Source organism: Pelodiscus sinensis, chromosome 14 (genome assembly GCF_052426305.1).
Source record: "Pelodiscus sinensis isolate ZL-2025 chromosome 14, ASM5242630v1, whole genome shotgun sequence".
Taxonomy (NCBI): domain Eukaryota; kingdom Metazoa; phylum Chordata; order Testudines; family Trionychidae; genus Pelodiscus; species Pelodiscus sinensis.
Genome location: NC_143065.1, coordinates 44,823,525 through 44,844,756, shown reverse-complemented (window position 1 = coordinate 44,844,756; position 21,232 = coordinate 44,823,525). Strand labels below are relative to the sequence as shown.

At 53.1% G+C, this 21,232-nt stretch overlaps 1 protein-coding gene across 10 annotated transcripts in view; it reads left to right on the top strand.

The window, feature by feature from the left end:
- TLE3 (TLE family member 3, transcriptional corepressor) overlaps positions 1 to 19,526 on the top strand; it is a 50,024-nt gene extending 30,498 nt beyond the window's left edge. For 2 of the 10 annotated variants that reach the window (XM_075896817.2, XM_075896814.2), the window contains exons 7-20: positions 309 to 510; positions 3,247 to 3,263; positions 6,435 to 6,554; positions 6,802 to 6,852; positions 7,282 to 7,434; positions 7,865 to 7,997; positions 8,611 to 8,807; positions 9,919 to 9,995; positions 10,483 to 10,732; positions 10,944 to 11,191; positions 11,916 to 12,063; positions 15,337 to 15,487; positions 16,289 to 16,365; positions 16,815 to 19,526. In XM_075896817.2, coding sequence (XP_075752932.1) covers positions 309 to 510; positions 3,247 to 3,263; positions 6,435 to 6,554; positions 6,802 to 6,852; positions 7,282 to 7,434; positions 7,865 to 7,997; positions 8,611 to 8,807; positions 9,919 to 9,995; positions 10,483 to 10,732; positions 10,944 to 11,191; positions 11,916 to 12,063; positions 15,337 to 15,487; positions 16,289 to 16,365; positions 16,815 to 16,922 — 1,932 coding nt within the window. In that variant the 3' untranslated portion in view covers positions 16,923 to 19,526. Of the gene's footprint in view, positions 1 to 305; positions 511 to 3,246; positions 3,264 to 6,434; positions 6,555 to 6,801; positions 6,853 to 7,281; positions 7,435 to 7,864; positions 7,998 to 8,610; positions 8,808 to 9,918; positions 9,996 to 10,482; positions 10,733 to 10,943; positions 11,192 to 11,915; positions 12,064 to 15,336; positions 15,488 to 16,288; positions 16,366 to 16,814 lie in introns of all 10 variants that reach the window. The other 8 variants (XM_075896819.2, XM_075896815.2, XM_075896816.2 and 5 more) reach the window with 5 other exon arrangements.
- Positions 19,527 to 21,232: the final 1,706 nt, after the last annotated feature.

Sequence of the window (21,232 nt, the reverse complement as noted above, 5' to 3'; positions counted from 1 at the left end):
TGAGCCTAATCCGAACTAGCTACTCCATGCCACGTGTAGCCGCGCGGCACGGGGTTCGAACTAGCCGGCATTTAAAAATGGCGCCGGCCGGCTTCATGCAAATGAAGCCCGGGAAATTCAAATCCCGGGCTTCATTTGCAACTGCGGATGACTACATTACCCCGCTAGTTCGAACTAGCGGGGTAGTGTAGACATACCCTGAGTGAATGAAGTAGGCTCCGCCCTGTCCACTGACTCCTCCCTGTCACGTGACCGTTGGCGACGCGCTGTTTCCCACCAATTGCTTACCGCTGGTTTTATTGCAGCAGCAGCAGCTCCAGGCCCAACACCTCTCCCACGCTGCTCACGGCCCCCCCGTACAGCTGCCTCCTCACCCTTCCGGCCTTCAGCCGCCAGGAATCCCTCCCGTCACGGGGAGTAGCTCAGGACTGCTGGCTCTTGGGGCCCTCGGGAGCCAAGCCCACTTGACCGTTAAAGATGAGAAAAACCACCACGACCTGGATCACAGAGGTGAGAACAAAAGGCCTTAAAGCTACGTCCTACGGCTGCCCCCCGGGGCCCTTCATAAACCCTCGCAAGCCTCTGCCCGGTGGGTTCCTCTAACGACCAGGAGCCAAAGCCGGGGGCCCGCTCTGTTCTGCAGGGAGAGCAGTGCAGACAGCGCGGAGCTGGCGCCGTAGGCGAGCTAGGTGGTAGGAGCGTAGGGTTTGCTCGTTAACCCTCGGCTGTGCTTGTGTGGAGCCAAGATCCTTCCCGCGGGTCCCTGGCTCTTCCCCCCGGGGTTGGCCCTCGCGGCTCTGACGGGTCTGGACACACCGAGCGCGGCTGGGCATGAAGCCGCCGTGGAAAACAGGCACCGGGAGGAGCGGGTTGGGTTTTCCCGGCGGTTGAGTGTTTCTCGTGCAGACAGGGAGCAGCGTGGGCGGGCTGAAGGGGGAACTGCAGGGAGTGGGTCACCCGGTGAGCGGGGCGGGTCAGGGGACTGGCGCCCCTGAGGGAGGTGGCTGAATCCCATGTGGGTTTGCAACCGAAAAACAAACCAACCGGGGTGGAAGCTGGTGAAGGGGTTCTGTTCCTGCGTGCTGAGCCTGGGAAATAAAAGCGAGGGCAGGCTTGTTTAGGGCGGCCATTACCCCTGGGTGGGGGTGGGGGTGGGGCAGCGGCCATTACCCGCAGGTGGGGTGAGGGGAAGAGCGGCCATTACCCACTAAGGGTAGCTCAGTTCCAGAAACGTTAGGTTGGACCCCAGGGCTATTTCATTGGATACCCAAAGGGCCGTGGGCCGTGCCCTCCGCTCCGAGCAGGTGACGCCTCCTGAGGCCTTGCCCTGCTGGCACAACGCCGGGGGAATCTGCTGATTTTTGTCAAAATCCCGACGCCAGAGAAGGACCCTCGAGAGAAGTCCCTGGGGAAAGATGCTTGGGTCTGTGCAAAGCCCCAGGGGGTCTGGCTTTGGTCTGCTCGCTCCTTGCCCCTGCCCTCGGCCAGTCCCAACCCTCTGTGGGCACTAGTGTTTTCAGGGAGTCTGGTGATTTCTGGGGTGAAGCTTGAGTCGCGGGGGTGAGGGGGGAACATTCTCTGCAGTTCTCCTCTCAGTACGGCCCATGGCGGCGCGTTTCAGAGACCGTGAGTGCAGAGAGGTGCCGGTCTCCTCGAGCGAGCCAGGCTCTGAGTTCAGGTTTCACTTTGGAGCCACTGAGACCCAATTTCAGAAGCGAGAAAAGGTTTAATGTGGGGGGCAGAGCTGCGGTGTTTTCTTTGCCTACTAGTAACAGTGCACGTAGGTGACACGCCTTTTGTAACCATTTGACCGTGTGCTGCCCAACTGGCCCGTACTGCTAATCTGGTTTGTGCCCAGAAGTTCTATGCAGGCTTAATATTGGAGGCTTAGTGGGGTCCTTTCGTAAACTCATGGGCTCTCGCTGCTTTTGTGACATCTAGCCCCAGTTGCGTTACCTAGGTGAGGATTCGAAACTTCTTCGCTGTGCGCACTGTAGGGCCGTTAACTAACCGGGGGTGTGTGTAAATGTGTCACCGCTGGACTTCTTTAGTGGTTACACATTTACACGGGAGGGAGGCAGGGGCTTTCAAAAGCCGGCTCCCCATGGGCACAGGCTGCCGTCTCCCCTCGCCCGTGCTGCCTAAGGTGGGGGGTGTGTGTGTGTAGTCGTTAGGATTAACCGATAAGCCTAGGCATATCAATTAGTTGTTTAAACGACTACACATTGGCATCCCTAATGCACTCAGATGCTTTGCAAGTGCCCTTGCGAGATCTTTACAGAGGCATTGAGGTGGCCATGAGGAAACACTCGAACGAGGTTTATATCGGGAAATGGGCCCAGCAAGAATTATGCCTTACAAATGGCTGCCAGGGCTTAATGAGTCATACGAAACCGCACAGTGTCTGTAATTGCAAGAAATCAGCTTGGAAACTCGCACTTGTCTGGAAATAAACAGTGTTCCGGGCCCAAGTCATTTTTTTAAATCGCTAGAGAGAAGTGAGTCTTTGTAGAACAAAAAATGGTGGCATCTAGTCGATTGCAAACCAGGACAGGGTTGGAGGGGTTCCACGCTTCTCTGTCCCCATTGCAATATTTGGCTCGCTGGTCTCTTCCCCTCATGGCAACAGCTCTAGGGTACTTACTGCGTGCTGCTACTAACCTCTGAAGCCCTGGGCATTTTTTCCCTGTGACAGCCTTCAGGGGGAAAAACAAATTCTTGAAAGGCCGCATCAAATTACATTCATTTTTTCTACATGAGTTTAAATTGTCAGGCAATGTAAGTGGAGAATGGGGCTATTTATATAGATATTAATGACTAAACCACTGACCACAACCCTTTAAAGTGGCTGCACTTTTCTCTATCCTCCTTCAGAGAGGATGAGTCTGGCTGTTCAGTACATTCTCCTTGGGGATTTATGACTGAACATATGTAAATAGTTTAGTTCCTGCCATTTCTCTTTGTAGTTCAGTGCATTTCCCCTTCAACCCTGTTTATTTTTTGGCCATATAATTTGCTTAGACAGAAAGTGTGGGGGAGGGAGAGAGGGCTGTTTGGGTAAGGGAACCTAATTTCAAATGAACAGAGCCAGAAATGCTTTGCCTGAATGAAGCCCGAAGTCAGTCTGTGATGAGAAGCGGCTAGGTTTATTTTCTGTTGAAGACTTACATGAACTTGTTTTATTTTTCTGTCTTCTCTTTGTCTTGGCTGGGACCTTGCCTCCGACGCGGGCCTCATTCCTAACAGAGCGAGACTCAAATGCAGTAAGTTCTGTTATGTTCCTTTTCTTTTTTTTTTCTTTCGTTTCGTTTTTTTTTTTTTTTTTTATTTCTCTTGTTTTGAAAAGCAGACTTCCGGGTTTAGGTTCTCAAGTGATCTCAGTTGTAACCAAACAAAGCAAAATATGTGGGTGGTGCAAACTAAAATAGCTTTTTTTTTTTTTCTTTCTCTTTGACTCTGTTCCGCTTCAGTTCAGCTGAAGTAAACATGGAGCGAATGCGCATCTGTAGGCCAGTTATGAGATTTGGTTTAAAACTTTCTGATTGCTGCGCAGCTTTAAGATTCTGTTTCAATTGACTAAGCTTTGTGAATGAGTGCAGTCAAGTCTGTAGGGATAAAACTCCTCCAGCGATTAGGAAAGCTATTTTATTCCTGATCGCTGTTCTATTATCTTGGGTCATCTAATCTGTGGGGATGGCTTTGGCTATTACATTGTGTTAAGTAGGACTTGGAAGGTCAAGCAGTTAACTAACCATCTAAATAGCAATGCTTGCAGGCAGTTGTCACCTCCTAGCTGCTTTTTTAATTCTTGTTTTGGCGTGCTTGCGTCTTATAGGACATTCTGGGCTCGCTCCCTCTCCCCCTTTTTCTGCCGCCTAGACAGAAATGAACACAAACCTGCCTCACTTTTTTTTTTTTTTTTTTTTTTTCTTTATGAAATGTATTTAGTCTTTGGTTAAAGAACCAGTCGGCCCTCCTCCTTCCCTACTTTGGTCCACTTTGACTCTCCCCCTGCCCGCCCGCCCACCCGCCCCCTTGCTTTGGGCTGTGTCCCAAGGTACACAACGCTTTCCGTTGAAAGAGAGAAGCTGGCAGGACAAAAAACAGTGGAGTCTTCACTTTGCGCGGATTTCCTGTCATCCGTGCATAGCCGACTTTCACAGTGCAGGGACCACAGATGGGCCCTTTGAGAGTCCAAGGCAGATGGAAATAAAAGTGCTATTTAAGGGGGGGCTGAAAGGAGGGATTGGCCCTCGTTAAGCTGCTTGTTAAGGTTGTAGGGAGCGGTAAGGGAGCGTTTTGCACAAAAGATACAAATGTTTGGGGGCCTTTTTTTGAGGGGGGGGGGGAGAGACTTGGAAAAACTTCCCAGAGGGGGATGCATGTGAGCTATAAGCAATTCTAGATTCATTCATATTTCCTAGCCCAAGCATTAAAAAAATATTTAGTTTCTCGGCTGCGCGCCAACAAACAGCTGAATGGATCGATGCCTCTAAATGCTTGACATGATTCTCTGGTAGCTGCGAGCTTTTTCAGCATGGCTGCCTGAGAAGAAAGGCTCTGGTGTTCTCCAAAGCCGCTTATTGGGTACTGAGGAGAAACACGAACTGCTTCAGTTCTCCTTTTCAGAGGCGAAAGAAAAGGAAGCCGAGGCGCTTAAACACATTTCTGTGTAGCATGGGGTGGCAGGGCTCTCTTGGAGGAAATGAAATGCTGGTAATTTCTGCTGCAGCTTGTAGAAACTAATTGAATTGTGTCTGTATGAGACCATCACCAATTTGCTGCAGGGAAGGCTGAGGCGCTGGGGTGTTTTTTCCAGGCTAAATTTCACTCTCTGAAGTCCGCGTTGCGCGGCCATTTTTGCTCTTAGCTGAGACTTGGCAAGCCAAGGGCCTCATCGGAGGAGCAAACATGATGATTGCTTTCTGCCGTGGGCTGCTTCGAGCAAAAACAAACCCAAGCCCACCGACGTACGTGAACGTATTGCTGTTCACGTTTACGTTAAAAAATCTCCTCTGAGTGTTTCGTGGCTTGGCGGAGACCCGTTGCCAACATGGTCCAGTGGCAACTGATGTAACGTGGTGCCGGTGCAGCCTGTTGGCCCTTCGCAGTGTGCTTTCTGATAAACACAGCACCTGCAATCTTAGCTCCACTGAAGTCAACGAGAATTCTGCTCTTGACTTCCTGGGAGCCGGACTTTCTCTCAGAACGCATAACTTCATCGGGAGTACTTAGCGCATCATGAACCTCGTACACCTTGAGTCTGGACTTCGGGGGATGGGGAGCTGCTAGCTAGAGGAAAGCTGCTCGTGTACAGGCCGAACCTCTCTAGTCCAGAACTCTCTGGTCTGCAAACCTCCGTGGTTCAGCAGGATTTCCGTTAGCCGGATGTCCACTTTTCATGGGTGTGGCCAAATTTCCTACAGTCCCATAAAGTGTTTCCAGCCTCCAGCCCTGCTCTCAGGGTTCTGTGCTGCTGTTTAGCTCTAATTTACCTCTAAAAGTCTTCTAAAAGCCCAGCAAGCAGGGGAAGTGTTGGTGATGCTGCCAGATAACATTGACCTCCAATGGTCTGGAAAATTCTCTGGTTCGGAACTAGTCAGGTCCCCAAGGTGCCGGAGTAGAGAGGTTTCACCTGTACTTCGGTGTTGGAGGAAATGTTTTCTTTAGCACTGGCTAGGTTTTTTTTTTTTTTTAAATGTATATTTATTTATTTTACTCACTTTTCCTGCAACCCTCTGCAAGAGCTGCCTTGGATCAGTACGACTGCCGTTTTTCTTTGTACATTTTAAATCCAATGTTCACATTCTCCCACAAACAATTTCCAGTGCGCTCAAGGTTCGGCATGCTACGCCAGAGCCGTGTGCCCCTCCGAAAGCCCTGGTCGTGTCCAAGGGGTTCCGTGAGGTTCAGAGCCTGCCCAGGGGAAGTGGTTCCAGCTGGCTTTTAGCTCAAGCTGTAGAGGCTCCTGCACTCAGCTCAAGAGTTCCCAAGTTCGGTTCCGCCTGTCGGGCCTTACAAAAGCCGTAGTGAGGGCAGGAGCAAACCCGCCTGCTGGAAAGGGGAACAGGCCACTCCCCTGGGCCTGGTAGTCATGACCCCTTCAATTAGACACTCACCACCCGTCTGTGGGATTGTAGGAAAACCCACTGGCTGTTAGTAAAGCTTGGCTCCCTTCTCCTGGCCACGCTCAGCCGCTTGCGTTTTGCAGGGCGCTCAGAAGAGCATGAAAACGGCATTTTTATGGGTTTGTTCCTTTGTTCTGAAAAGGCCACGGGGTCTGCGTGCCAGAGCGCCGCGACCGCTTGGGCTGGGGTTTGAAAAGCTGCCGCTTCTGAAATCGCTTCAAGCCGTGTCTGAAAAGTGAACGCCCCATTTCGTGTCGAGCTGAACGCCGCCTTGTTTTTTTTTTTTCTTCCCCCCTGTGATTCCAGAATAATTCTGTCTCCCCATCAGAGAGCCTGAGAGCTAGTGAGAAACACAGGAGCTCCACAGACTACAGCATCGAGGCCAAGAAACGGAAAGCGGAGGAGAAGGACAGCATGAGCCGCTACGTAAGTCTCAGGGGCTTTCTTGACCTCCCTTTCACGCCTGCGGGTCTGACACCGCTCTTGTTGTACATAAGAGAGGTCGTTCCAGTTGAGGCTTCTTCATCGCCGCCTTGGCTATCCTGTTCCAAAGCGTCCAAGTCTGGTTGGCTTGGCATGAGCTCCCAGGCTCCCAAATCCCCTTGGTGCTTGGAGAACTGCCCTCTTTGGGGTCGGCTCCTCTCGCGATAGCGTGACGTGCTGTGTGTTTCAGGACAGCGATGGTGACAAGAGCGATGACCTGGTGGTCGACGTCTCCAATGAGGTGAGGGTGGGCGTCGTTTTGCCGGGACAAGGCTTTCGCTCTTGCTTTGTGTTGACATGGTGGGGGGGGGGGGGGGCGGGACTGAGGCCCTAGACCTGGTGCGCAGGCCCTATGTTTCCATCACCAAGCACGGCCCGGTGCCTGGAGGCCTGGCCTTTCTTTGTCTCCTTTTTCTTTCCAAGAGTAGCCATCTTGAGACCCAAGTATGGTGTCCCCAGAGGCCAGGGATAGCTCAGGGAGGGGGCGGGAGCAGACCCATTCCCAAACTGGAATGGGCTGTCTAGGATCCAGGCCTTTCCTTCCCTGGGCCTCTCCCGGGTCAGACCTGATGAGGTGCTGGTCAGTCAGTTTTCAATGTGCCTGTGGCAGAGACCCCCAGTAGGTAGGCCTTGGCTTGAGGTGGGTGCTAACTGCCGTCCTGTCTTTAAGGATCCAGCTACGCCCCGGGTCAGCCCGGCCCACTCGCCTCCTGAGAACGGGCTAGACAAAACCCGCGGGCTGAAGAAGGATGCTCCCAACAGCCCCGCCTCGGTCGCCTCGTCCAGCAGTACGCCTTCCTCGAAGACTAAAGACCTGGGCCATGTAGGTGGATTGGCACCACGTAGGCTGAGTTAGGCCCTGGAGGGAGGGCTGGGGCTGATCCCACCTCTGGGGTTAGTCGGGGGCTGTGGGGTACAGAGCTGGTCCCTTCCTGAGGGAAAGATGCCTCCTTCACTCGCGCTCGCAGGCTTGCGGAGAAACCCCAGTGAGGACAAAGCCGTGTGTCCTCCTTCCGCGAGACCGGCCTCAACCGTGACCCGGCGAACTCACGCGACCCCAACGCCCTGCCTCGTCCTCACTGGGCCGTGACCTCTGTGAGCTCAAGCCAGGAAAGCCGGCATCCCGGCAAGGGCGAGGCTGTTGGGCTGCTCCTCAGCCCAGCCGGGCTGGTGGCAGGAAAGGAGAAGGGGTCTCCTCACACGAGCCGCTGAGCTAATCCCGTCCCTTCTTGGACGTTCTTCTCTCTGACCAGAACGACAAATCGTCCACGCCCGGGCTCAAGTCCAACACTCCTACGCCGAGGAACGAAGCCCCAACTCCCGGGACGAGTACCACGCCGGGCCTTCGGCCTATGCCGGGCAAACCCGCGGGCATGGACCCTTTGGGTAGGTGCTCTCCGAAGGGTGAGCGCGTGGGAGGAGCGGCCAGGGTTCGCTCTAATCAGTAGCGGGACGCGGCCCTGATTCTGACTGGGGCGTCTACCCGCTAAAGGCCAGGGGGGTCGATGGGTCTGGGCAGAGAGGCGGAGCTGCCACCCGCAAGGCCGCCTTTGGGGAGCTGGGCGCGGCGCCCTCGGAGACGGCAGTGTAACCTGCGCTCTTCCTGCATCTGGTGTCGGAGAGGGGGGCTCCAGCCGGGCCGCCCCCGTCTCCAGAGAGCCAGGAGGAAGGATACGGCAGGGACCCGCTCCTCCCTGCAAGCCGAGGGAGTGGGGAGGAGCGGACCAAAGTCCGACCTGCTGCGGGTCCCCCTGAAGCCAGCCAGATCCGCTCCGCGACGATTGACCGAACGTGGAGAGCAGCGCAGCCACCCCCCCGCGCTGTGCGGGGGATGTTGGAGCCCAGCATGGCAGAGCCCTTCCCGGGCTTCGCTCCTCTCAAACGTCTCGTTCACCCCGTCGGAGCGGCCCCCGGCTCCGTTGCGGATTTAGCCGCACAGGCTAGAACTTCCCCAGGGATCCGGTGGGAGGCTCGTGCTGACCAGTTTCCCCCTCTCCAGCCTCGGCTCTGAGGAACCCCATCTCCCTGGCTGGCTCCTACGCGGCTCCCTTCGCCATGATGGGACACCACGAAATGAACGGCTCCCTGACCAGCCCGGGCGCCTACGCGGGGCTCCACAACCTCCCGCCCCAGATGAGCGCCGCTGCCGCCGCCGCCGCCGCCTACGGCCGATCGCCAATGGTGAGCTTTGGAGCTGTACGTAGAACTTTTAGCTCCTTTGGTCGCCCTGGGGGCGGGGGAGCGCGGTGGGGCTGGGGGTTGGGGGGGGGGGCGTGGCAGGGGTGGGAGTCAGGTGGTGCTGGGGGTGGGAGTCGCGTGGCGCTGGGGGGGCGGGGCTGGGAGTTGGGTGGCGCTGGAGGCGGGGAAGCGGCGGGGCTGAGGGTGGGGGGGGCACTGGGAGTAGGGCTGGGAGTCGGGTGGCGCTGGGGGGGGCGGGGCTGGGAGTTGGGTGGCGCTGGAGGCGGGGAAGCGGCGGGGCTGAGGGTGGGGGGGGGCACTGGGAGTAGGGCTGGGAGTCGGGTGGCGCTGGGGGGGGCGGGGCTGGGAGTTGGGTGGCGCTGGGGGCAGGGGGCAGCGCGGCGGGGCCGGGAGTCAGGCTGGGTGCTGCTTTCCTAGCTCAGGCCATGGGGAGGGCACCCGCCGGCTGCCGGGGCGCTGGGCTCCCGCCTGGTCACCCTCTCAGGAGTAGGTGAGGCGGGTGCAGTAGGCCGGGTGACACTCAGCTGCAAAGCCAGTTGCTGGCCTGGCCCACCGCTGGCTTGGCTGCTGCTCCTCTGCTGGGCGTTTGGATAACAGGCTGGCTTCTGTGCCTCGTGGCTCACCAGGCCTGCCGGGGGCCGAGAGACCAGCCTCCGCTGACTGGCGCCTGGCACCCCCAACCGGCCCTGGGGTCTGCTCGCAGGGGTGCCTCAATGCTTCAAGCACAGGCCCCGTTCTGAGGTTTCAGATGGTGCTAGGAGGGTCCGTTCTCATGGTGCCGCACCCCAGTTTGAACCAGCCCGGAGCATGTTCTCCGGTAGGGGGGTTGGCAGAGTATGGCTGTGGCCGTGGGGTTCCTTGCCGGAGGACGTTAGAGCCCCTGTTCCCACTGGATTTCTAGAGCCAAGCACCAATCACTGTGGAATTATTCTCGGTAATTGCCTCGCCGAGGGGCATGAGGAAAGATGTAACCTGCAAACCCACGCTCCCCCGTTTCCCCACGTGCTCCAGCGCTGGATGGAAGCTGGCGTGCGCGTCAGGCTGCGCGACGTGGGGTGTTTTCGTTCGGCGGCCGGTGTCTGAGGGCGTTTTGTGTCTCTTTCCACAGGTCGGCTTTGACCCACATCCGCCCATGAGGGGCCCTGGTCTCCCCACGAGCCTCGCGTCCATTCCCGGCGGGAAACCGTAAGCCACCCGTTCCCTTCCTCTGCTGTGTGACGGGCGTTGGCTCCCTCCCCTGCCACCACTTCCACGCCGCTTGACTCCTCTGCGTGCCTGTCGTCCCGTTTCCTGGGCCACAGGCTGCCTGCCTTGTGCCCGGGACAGACGGGCACGGCGTTGAGAGAAGCGGGCTTCTGGCTGGCTCTGTGTGCAAGCAGCAGGGGCCGTCTCAGATTCCTACGTGCCACAGCCATGAGGGGACCGGCTAGTCTGGTCTCTTTGGTCCCCTCGACATCCCAGCCGTGTTTGACGGATGCGCTCGTTGTCTCGGCTCGCCCTGGGAAAGAGAGTTTGACCTGCTGTCCGCCTTGCCGGGCCATGTGGCTGGCAGCCCAGACAGCCAAGCAGCTATCCGACGCCTGCGGATTTTTCCTCAGCTCGGTCCCTCTGTGCCATGTGTCAGCTTCTCTCCCAGAGTAACCCCTCCTCTGCCTTCGTCCTCCCCCTGTAGCGCCTACTCATTTCACGTCAGCGCAGACGGGCAGATGCAGCCGGTCCCATTCCCCCACGACGCGCTTGCTGGCCCCGGCATCCCCAGGCACGCTCGCCAGATCAACACGCTGAGCCACGGGGAGGTGGTCTGTGCCGTGACCATTAGCAACCCGACCCGGCACGTGTACACGGGAGGAAAGGGCTGTGTGAAGATCTGGGATATCAGCCAGCCGGGCAGCAAAAGTCCCATTTCACAGCTGGATTGCTTGGTAAGTGCCTGACAGCATGGTCCCGTGGCTGGTGCGTTTCTCATGGACGTGCTCTTGCTAATCCGATCCGTTCGGAGTAGCTTCAGAACCGTAGTCAGCCTTCTGGTGCTGACCACGGAGAGAGGGTTTCGCTCGCTGTCCCCGGGCCTGTTGCAAGAGGCGTTGGACAAGGCGTTCCCCGTAAGTCTAGTGCCATCTCGTCTTCCTTTAGAACCGAGACAACTACATCCGCTCCTGCAAGCTGCTCCCGGACGGCCGCACGCTGATTGTGGGAGGCGAAGCGAGCACGCTGACCATCTGGGACCTGGCTTCGCCCACGCCGCGGATCAAGGCTGAACTGACCTCCTCTGCGCCCGCGTGCTACGCCCTGGCCATCAGCCCGGATGCAAAAGTCTGCTTCTCCTGTTGCAGCGACGGCAACATTGCGGTGTGGGATCTGCACAACCAAACGCTGGTGAGGTGAGTCTGCGGGCCGGGCTGTGGCCGGGCCGTCGGTGGGGAAAGTCGGTGAGGTCGGCGACGGGAAGGCTGTGCTTTTCATACCAGAACAGGAGTTTGTTGGACCATCTTGGGCTGTTCCTGAAGACAGCTGGCAGGCAGCCTGGTGATAAGGGAAAGTAAATCCTGTTAGATTACAGGGGCAACGTACAACTAGAGATCTGCACTCAAACGGGGCCTGTTTCTCCAGCTGCCTTCTTGTTCTCACCTCTCGGCTTTTCGTTGGAAAAAGCAAATGAGTTGAGTTTAAGGATTGCCAAGCAAACCTTGCAAAATGGGAACTGAATGCAGACCGGTGGAATTGTCCGAGCCTGGAATGTCTGCTCAGAGACCTGGGGGAGGTTGACTTTTTTGTGTGGAAAGAACTCGGGGAAGCAAGACGACTTTGTCCCCCAGTGAAGCCCCTACCCGTCCTCAGCCTGTAGAACAGACTGGAACTTGTACAACTAAATTTGTTACACTGATTTGTCTAACACAAGCAATCTCCCTTATATAAACATGGGATCCAGCTTCCGTGCCAGCAACTGTCTCGACCTCAGACCAATTGTAGAGACTTGGATCCCTGAATGTAACTCAGAGGGACACCCATGTTGCGAGACACAAATGTGTGGTGATGGTGGGTTTACCAAAAAAAAAAAAGAGATTCTAAAGCCTTCCTCTTGTGTGTTGGATTTTTGCCTCCTAGACAATTCCAAGGCCACACAGATGGGGCAAGCTGCATAGATATCTCCCACGATGGGACAAAATTATGGACGGGTGGTCTGGACAACACCGTGCGTTCCTGGGACCTTAGGGAAGGAAGACAGCTCCAACAGCACGACTTCACTTCTCAGGTCAGCACTGGGCGTCGGTCGGCCCTCGGAGACGGGAAAACTGCCTGGTACCGGGCTGGCGTGGGGACTTCCGAGGAATGGGCCGTTTCTTTGGGTGGCTTTGCCAGAGCCGGGCGGAGTATCCTCCGGTCGGTGAGCTGGGATCTCCAGTATTTTGCTGGCGTTTGTGGCTGGTTTCTGTTCCATAGGTGGGATGACATTTCAAGGGCCTTTGTGGCATCTGGCAAGTGCATCTTAATAGTCTCCTAAGTCTAAACAGGAAGGTGCCCACCCCACCGGCACTGGGGGGCTTAGTGGCTCCAGGCTGTGAGCAGATGTGGAACGATGTTGCCCCTTCTCCGTGTGGACGAGTGATGTTTGAATTAAGCCCCAGGGTCGTCCCTTTGTCAGTAGGTCAACGACATGAGCAGTGGCTGCCGTTGAGAGGCCAGCGTTTGTCAACAGGCACCCCCCAATTGCCATAGTTAGGAATGAGGCCACTCTGGGTCAAGCCGCTGGTCCATCTAGCCCAGTATCCTGCCCGATGCGTCAGAGGGAATGAACAGAACAGGGCAGTTACTGAGTGATCCATCCTCTCATTCTGGCCCAGCTTTAGGCTGTCAAGAGTTTTAGGGACACCCAGAGCTTGGGGTTGTTTCCTTGCCCCTCTTAGCTAATAGCCATTGATGGACCTTTCCTCCATGAACTTCTTTTTCGAACTCATTTGTACTTTTGGCCTTCACGACGTCCCCTAGCAAGGAGTTCCACAGGTTGGCAGTGTGTTGTGTGAAGAAATACTTTCATTTGGTCCCTTTCAACCTACTGCCTATTCATTTTCTTGGGTGCCCAACCTCAACCCTCGCTGTTGGCAAATGCTCGTCTCTTAATGGTGAGCAAAGCGACGTTGGAGTAACACGGGCGTCGGCGGCTGCTGTAAATGTTAGGACTCCCCAGCGTCCTCTGGGATTTCCTGTTCCTGTTCCACCTGCACACCTGGTGGTATGAGGCTCACTCCAAAGACCTGAGGCTGAGCTTATGTTGCTGCCCATATTGCTAGTGGAACTTGTAAGTTCCCATGTAAGGGAGGAAAAATGAAGGCTTCACTGAATGAGCCATTCTCAGCTGCTCTCCCGTTGGCATTGCCTGGCAGGAGTTTGCACAATATTAATGCCTGGTCTTGGGACACCAGCATCCTGGTGGCTTCCAAGCCAGGAACAGCTGGGACTTGAAGCCCGTTTGATTGTACTGCTTTCCTGGCCGTGTTCTTCTCCTTGGAAATGCAAGCAAGACGCGTTCTGCCCACGTGCCTAAATACTCTGGCTGGAAACGTGTTTCCTGCAGTAAGCTGCATTTCAGGCTGCAGGGCTTGATCCGAAAGAAGAAACCCGCCTGGAGCTTGTTCGTGTGGGTCCTGGTTTTGTTGGACTCAACACTTCAGTAGTTGTAACTTAAGGCCAGGCCTACGCTAAAGGGGAAGATCGAATCAAGATCCACAACTCCAGCCAGGTTCATTACATAGCTGGAGTCGCTGTATCTTGTTTTGAGGTTCCCCACTGCGGGAGGCCAGTGGGAGCAAATACCGAGTCTTCTGGTTCAAAAGCACAGGACCCGAAGGCTGGAGCTAAAGCGGAAACTCTGCGGCCTGGTCCAGTGCGGGTATTCCACTCCCAATAGGCCAGTGGTTCTCAGCAAGAGGTACACGTACCCCCGGGGTCTGCGGAGGGTGGTGCTGACTGGCAAAGTCCATACAAGCTACAATTTGATTTAGATGGTGACTTATAAGCCAGTGCTCTAGGCTCTGAAACGTAAGTGCGGTTTTTCTATTGCAACTGATTTACTGTGGAATTATCCGGTTAAAAAGGAGAAAGGGAGCAATTGGTCAAAGAGTGGCCTGTGTCATTTCTGGATTTTTGGGTCGGATTTTGTAAGCAAGGCCAGGAGCATGAGACCCGGCAGCTTGGCTTAAGGTACACAACTCTACCTATGCAGAATACATAGGTAGAGTGGGTTTACCTTAAGCCAAGTCTGGCCATGTCCCCACAGTGAACGAATGCTCCCATTGGCTTCACTTACTCCTCGCAGGAGTACCGGACACTGGCGGGGGTGTCCTCTGAGTTTGATTTAGCAAGTCTTAACTAGACTCGCTAAATCAAACTCTGGAAGATCGATTGTGGAAGTGTCGCTCTTCCGTTCAGTGACGAGATGGCCTAAGTGCCCTGAGGCTTAAGTTGAAAAAAATGGGACCCTCGGTGTTTAGTTCCTAGGTACTAAGATTCTGAGTATGCATAGGGGTACGGAAGAGGAGGACCCCCCGCTTTCCTGGCCAATTGTCCATTGATACTTTTGTTTCTGTTTAAGTGGACCAAGTAGTGTGTGTAGCTTAGTTCTCAGCAATTACTGCTCCCTGGCTTCCTGTCATCCGGGCTCAGTCGGGGAAGGATGTAAATGGTACTTTCCTGGCTCTGGAGCTGGATTCGTGACTGTCAGCCCCCAAGCATGCAGTTATTGCTGTTGCGGTTCGGTTAGGACTCATCGCTCAGGGTAGTATTCAGTCGGGAAGAAAACGCTTCTCCTTGGGGAACCCAGTAGAGCCGTTCTCAGTAGTCCTGGCTACCGAAATCCCTTGTTTAAATCTGGGGGAGGCTGCAGGGACTAACCCAGTTGCCCTGCTGTTGCGGTGGGACTGTTAATGGTGTGAATCGGGGTCGCACCTCACAGCTGGCACCTGTGGAGCTGTCTCCGCTACGTCCTTGTCATGTTAATGACACCCACATGGTCATAACCTGATGGATGGGCAGGGTCATAACGGCCAGACGGGGTCAGACCAAGGTCCATCTAGCCCAGTGTTCTGCCTTCTGACATTGGCCAATGCCAGGTGCCCCAGAGGGATGGAACACAACAGGGAATCATCACGTGATTCCTCCCCGGTCACACATTTTCAGACAAACAGAGGCTAGGGGCACCATTTCCCTAATAGCCGTTGATGGACTTAAGCTCCATTCATTTATCTAGTTCTTTTTTGAACTCGGTTAAAGTCCTGGCCTTCACAACATCCTCTGGCAAGGAGTTCCACAGGTTGACTGTGAGTTACGTGAAGATGGTCCAGAAGGTGCCGTGTGTCTGACCCTACCATGGCTCCTCTCAGTGGACTCCAGGCCTATGAGTCTGGTACCTTCGCTTTGCAAAGCTGAAGTCTATAGCGAGGTGGGCTGCAGACTGTGGCAAATCCAGAAACTGAATGGCTGGAAGGAGATGAACTTTATAACGACTAAGACCATTTGAATATCCCTGTAGATCTTCTCGCTGGGTTACTGCCCCACCGGTGAGTGGCTCGCGGTGGGCATGGAGAGCAGCAACGTCGAGGTGTTGCACCACACCAAACCAGACAAATACCAGCTTCACCTACACGAGAGCTGCGTCCTTTCACTGAAATTTGCCTACTGTGGTAAGTTACCACTGGGTTAGTTGGGAGCTCTGGCCCCATGGACTTCAGCGGGTAATCCTAGAGCACTAGGACTGGAAGGGACCTCGAGAGGTCATCGAGTCCAGTCCCCTGCCCTCACGGCAGGACCCAGCACTGTCTAGACCCGGGGTGGGCAATAATTTTTAATGGGGGCCACTCCAAGATTTTGGTAAGTGGGCAAGGGCCGCTCTTCTCTGGAGGGGGCGAGGGGTGCAGAAGGGAGCTTGGCATAGAGGACTGGGGTGCAGCAGGGGCTGGGGGGTCTGAGAGGGAGTTCGGGTGAAGGAGGGGTTATGATGTGAGCAGAGGCTTGGGGTCCAGGAGGGGTTCTGGGTGCAGGAGAGGATCCTGGCCTGAGGGAGGAGTGCAGGAAGGGCGGCAGGGTCCGGGAGGGAGTTGTGACCTGGAGGAGGTGGGGAGAGGGGATACAGAGGGTGGTGACCTGGGGTAGGTCTTTCCTGCTCTCTAACCCTACGCTGGCGCATCTCTAGACAGCAAACACACAGAAGCGCGAGTCTCCGCCGGGCTACACCGGACCACTCCACTGGTGGCTATCGTTGGGGGGTGTCTGCTCGGCTCCGAAAGGGAGGGAGCAGCGAACCACCTTCCCCCGAGCGTGCATTGATTTCCCTGTCCCTGCGCCTCGCCCCCTCCAGAGCCGGCCGAGGCTTGGCGCAGAGACGCCCCGGCCTGGGATAATGTTCCCATTGTGAAAAGAAGTTTCAGCTTTTGTGTCTGGCCTGCCCCGTGCGGGGGAGCTGACGCCTTGCTTTGTGTGTTTAGGGAAATGGTTTGTGAGTACAGGGAAGGATAATCTCCTCAACGCCTGGAGAACGCCCTACGGAGCCAGCATCTTCCAGGTAAGAGCCGTTCGGGCGTGGGCCTTGCCGCCTCCTGCCCCTCTTGTATCTGCAGCCAGCTGGATGCTGCACGTCGGCAGCCCAAAAAGCTGGGTGGGGGAGAACTCCGGCCTCTGAGCCAGGGGCTAATACCTTGTGTGCCGTGCAAGGGACGGACACTAGAAGCTGCCACGTCCCACCCCGGCGTGGGGATGTCTGCCAGCGGTGGCCTCCGTGAGAGGAGACCCCGCTGGCTCCAAATGGACGCGAGCACGGCTGGCTGTAAGGGACTTGGCAGCAAAGTGTGTTTTGGGGCATCCCAACTTCCAATCCATCGCTGTTTTGCATGGGAAGAACAGTGACCGTCTCCACACAAAGGCGCTTTTCTGCTTAGGTCAGATGCGGTTGGAAGTGGGAGATCTAGCATATGAACGGAGTTTTGTTTGTTTTTTTCTTCCCCCTTTTTCCAGTCCAAAGAATCCTCCTCTGTCTTAAGCTGTGACATTTCAGCAGATGACAAATACATTGTAACAGGCTCTGGCGACAAGAAGGCCACAGTCTATGAGGTCATCTATTAAACAAGGGTTTGACCGGGGGCTGTCAACTCTGAATATTCGGCTCTGGGCTGACAAGACAATGGCAGATTTCTGAAGGATGTAGGAAAATGAAAGGAGAGCAGCCATGCATTGAGAGCGTGTTTCCTGCCAGGCTGCATAACATGGATCTTCATGGACTCAGAGACATGTACATGGACTGATGCGTTTCAGCAGTTTGTATTTCTAAGCCCTGGCATCTCTGGATTTATTTGGCGGTCTGCAAATATGGAACACAGTCCAGCCCTAAACAAGTTTTGGTTTGGTTTTAGGGTGGTTGTTCTTTTGTCTGCGCTTTGGTGGCACTATAAAGGACTTATTTTTTATCGTGACTTTTTTTTTTGGGGCGCTCTACATAAGACTTGTGAAAAATGTAAATAATGGACTAGTAAATAGAATGGCAAGGGTAAGATTATGCCTCCTGGTACACTAGCTGTGTATTTTTCTTTTTAATTTTTATTTTTTTTGTCTGCTGTAATTGTAATTCCACTGATGGGTTTGGTGGTGGCAATTTTCCCCCCCCTCCCCTCCCAAGTATCAACTTGAGATGCTACTTTGGCCTGCAGCTTCTAACCAGTTTGAGCAGAGCTGTCCGCTGGTGAAAGTTGTTCCTACTGTTGTACATGTGAATTGTTCCGTGTGTAGTCAAATGTTTGAACACTGTATGGACTGAAGTTACATTGGTCAGATCTTCAGCTACTGAGGGGACGTCAGCAAAACAATCAACTTTTTTTTTTATGGATTTTTTTTTTTTTTTTGTGCTCATGTTTGAAGAAAACAGGAAGTCCATGTTCTACGAAACTTCTGCTCAATCCCTTCTTGATCTTCGGACATACACGATGAGGAATAATATTTCAAAGAAAGCGTAGTAAAATTCAGCTCAGGGAGCCATGAACGATAAGTTGCTATTATGTATTTTGTATTCACATGAAAGTAAAGAATTAGAATTGATAACCTTTTAAAATACAATTTTTTTTTTTTTTTTAAAGTTTACTAACAAGTAGGGTTTGTGTGTCTCTGGTAGGGGTCTGTGGCTTTATGGTCTTGGTCACTTTTGGTATATTGGTTCCAGCGAATCAAAACCCATCTGCCCCTTTCCCCTCCTCCCCCCAGAGGCTGGTGGTCTGTCAAAATTTTGTACTAAACGGTTAAATAAATGGGAAATAAAAGTATTTGTGTAGCAGAAATGCTCACCCCTGTATTGTAGCATATGGCAGAGAATTTTTATACTGCATTTTTATGGCTTATTTTTTAATGTGTTGATTTTTAATCTGGTCAAAAATAAGTCGGGTTACGGTGAAAACTACCTGTTTGAAAGCAAGAGGACAAAAGGAGAAACAGACCATGAAGTTGGAGATGTTCTTTAACTTTCCCTTCTTGGATGTACATTCAGCAGCATGTCTTACTGCGAGTCGTCAACAGCACCCTCCAGCTTATTGGTTTGGGGTAGGGAAGGACGTAAGAGTTGAGTGGAAAGAAACGTCAGAGGAATTTTTTCCCCAAAGGCCCACGTTTTAAGATTGGACTCCACACACCCCTCCATTTTGATTTGTTATGCACTAGTGGTCACAAAAAGCTCTTAAGTACAAAAGCCTCTCTTTAAAAAGAGAATGGATTTTTTTGACGTTAGAAAAACGACCGTGTCGAGATGGCACCAGCTTCAGTGGCTTTGATTTCTGTGATACTCAGATTTGCTTGTTTTTAACAACTGCGCATTTGGACTCTTTCTGTTCACTGTCTTGTTCCACGGTGTGATAACGGAAAGTGACGGATTCTTTTAGGGCCTGTTCATCTGTGGAATGGTTTTGGTATGTTCCAGTTTGCTGCATCGTTATGACTAGTGATAATGTGAGAATGCTAAAGAACCAGCTTGACTCTCAGGCTCGGTCCAGACTGCATTGCTTTTTTGGGATATCAGAGGGGGGGAAAAAAATCTACAAGGAAAAAGGGTGTGTCGAAAGAGCACTTTCTTTCGAAATTTGGTGCCGTGTAGAAGCGCTACATTTTGAAAGAGCTTCTTTCGAAAGTGAATCAGAACAAGATATGCAATTTGCGTAACTTTTTCCGATTTAACGTTGCAGTGTAGACCTGGCCTCCGATCCCTATGTGAATTAATCCATTGGGAATCCATGAACATACAACCAGAGAATGCCACGTGTAGAGTCACTTATCAGCGTACAAGCCACACGTCACAACTAACTTGGAATGCGTTGGAAAGGGTTAGAGGGTTTTGAACTTGGCTGCAAAAGTCCCCCTTTAATAACACCACAAGCTAATGTCCCAAAATGGTTATGCTTGCAAGCTGGTGCTTTTAAAACAATAATAAAAAAAAGTTAACTGGGCATAGCTCAGTAAGCGGAGGGTTTCCTAAGTCATACTGTCTCAACTTTACACCAAAGTATGTAGCAGAATATGTACAGCTGTTAATACCTACAACTGTTTTTATAAAAAAAGAAAGAAAGAAAAAAAGGCAAAGAGAGAGAATAAAAATTAAATGTACTGAAGCTCAAATGAAAACAAAGTGTCTATAAACCATTTGCTCTCTGAAAAAACCTGCACTGAGTTATTAATAAAAACAAAGAAACAAAATGGCCGGCGTTGTTCTTGCGGGTGGAGGGGTGAATCCGAAGGTCAGGATCCCCGTTTCCCGCTGCTGCTGAGGTGGGGCCTACTCCAGAGCTTCTCAACGGCCTGTCGGTTTCTGCACGGACGAGGCAGAGCGTTGGCTCAGCCCCGTCGTGCTGGTGGACAGGCTGCGTTGTTTTGGCTTTGGTCCTGAGCTCAGGAGCTAGGAAGCGGAGATCAAAGGACCAAACCCCCGGCCAGCTTCTGATGAGACGCGTCGTCTGTACGGCGGCACTTGCTCCTTGTTCTGGTTTTGATGCTGGAGCCTTTTCGCCACTGGACAGAGTAGCAGTTTAGAGCCCGGGACTTTGATGTTCCTCATCTCCTCTTCCTCCCCCCGGCCAGTGACAGGTGGGTGGGGTGTGTGTGACAATTCAGAGTTACGATATGCAAATGGCGGCTGAAGTCAGCTGTGAAAAACAACCCAGCAGCAGAATATATTAGAGCTGCTAAATTGATGCCAACGTCCCTCTGCCAGCGTTTTTACTTTTTCCTTTTCCTGTGACAGATGTTTCTGATTCCAAACATATGTCATGAGAACACTCTAGCCAGGCCTCGGAGCTGGCTGTGTGCTGTAATCCAATAGATTTTGTGATGGGATTTCCTTCTCCACGCCACATGATTGTTTTTTCCCAATTCAGTCGTCTTTGGGAAAACGTCTGGTCTGTACAGACCTGGAGGAAAAGCCTAAAGGAGCGACCTGGGAAGATAATCACGGCCACTAGCATTGGAGAGAAGAAGGCTAATGTTGGCAGTAGGATGGTATCTGCCTCAGGAGACCAACTGGGAATTGGCTACCTACTAGAATTTGCCCTTAATTAAAGGTTGAACAAAACGTATGCAGGAAATTTAGTTCCTTCAAAATATTTGGTGCAACTTTCTCCTTAGATCCGTCTTGACCCTCTCTTGTACTGATCTACTCCGAGATGATTGATTTCTTTGCATACATCCTATAGCTGTGGAACTAAGTTGGTCATTTTTTAACTTCGGTTGGTTCTGCAGCGGTGTTCCCTGTATGCTGAAAGATTGAGCGGCCATCCAGGAGCAAGTCAAATGCTGCCCAGCTGATCAGCAGAGCACCCACAGCTGGCAGGATGTGTGTCTATGGGTGGTGCACATTTGCACATGCCTCAGCGCACAGAACAAAACTTATTCTGCATGCGGATGGAACAAATTAGAGGGGATGTTGTTCTGCAGCCTGGCAAATGGACACCATGCTGCCCTTTTGACACCTGAAAAATAACCGGCTGCATCTGCCGGGTGACAAGCAACACTGCTCTTTCTGTTGACAAATAGAGTAATGCAACACCCAGTGCCATCCGCAGTGAAGGAGAACTCTTCGGGTTCTGTAGGCGTGCAACCAAATTCTTTGTAGTTTTTTTTTTTTTTTTTCAGGGGGTGGGGATAAGTCGGTCTCTTCTGTGGAGATTATTCGATGCAAATGTCTAGTGTTCCATTGCTTTTAGAACAGGCGACCCCTGGCAGAGAGAAAGCACTTTCCTTGAACTAGGACATATGTACCATCCTACAGGGGTTTCCCCAGTGATGTATTGAACATGACAGAGCCTGCTGGGAGGCAGAAATAAAAAGCCGGAGCAGCACTCTTAAGTGCTTGGGTTGCCAATAATGTACAGCAGTAAATGGTTATGAGTGCATTTAAATCTGATTTT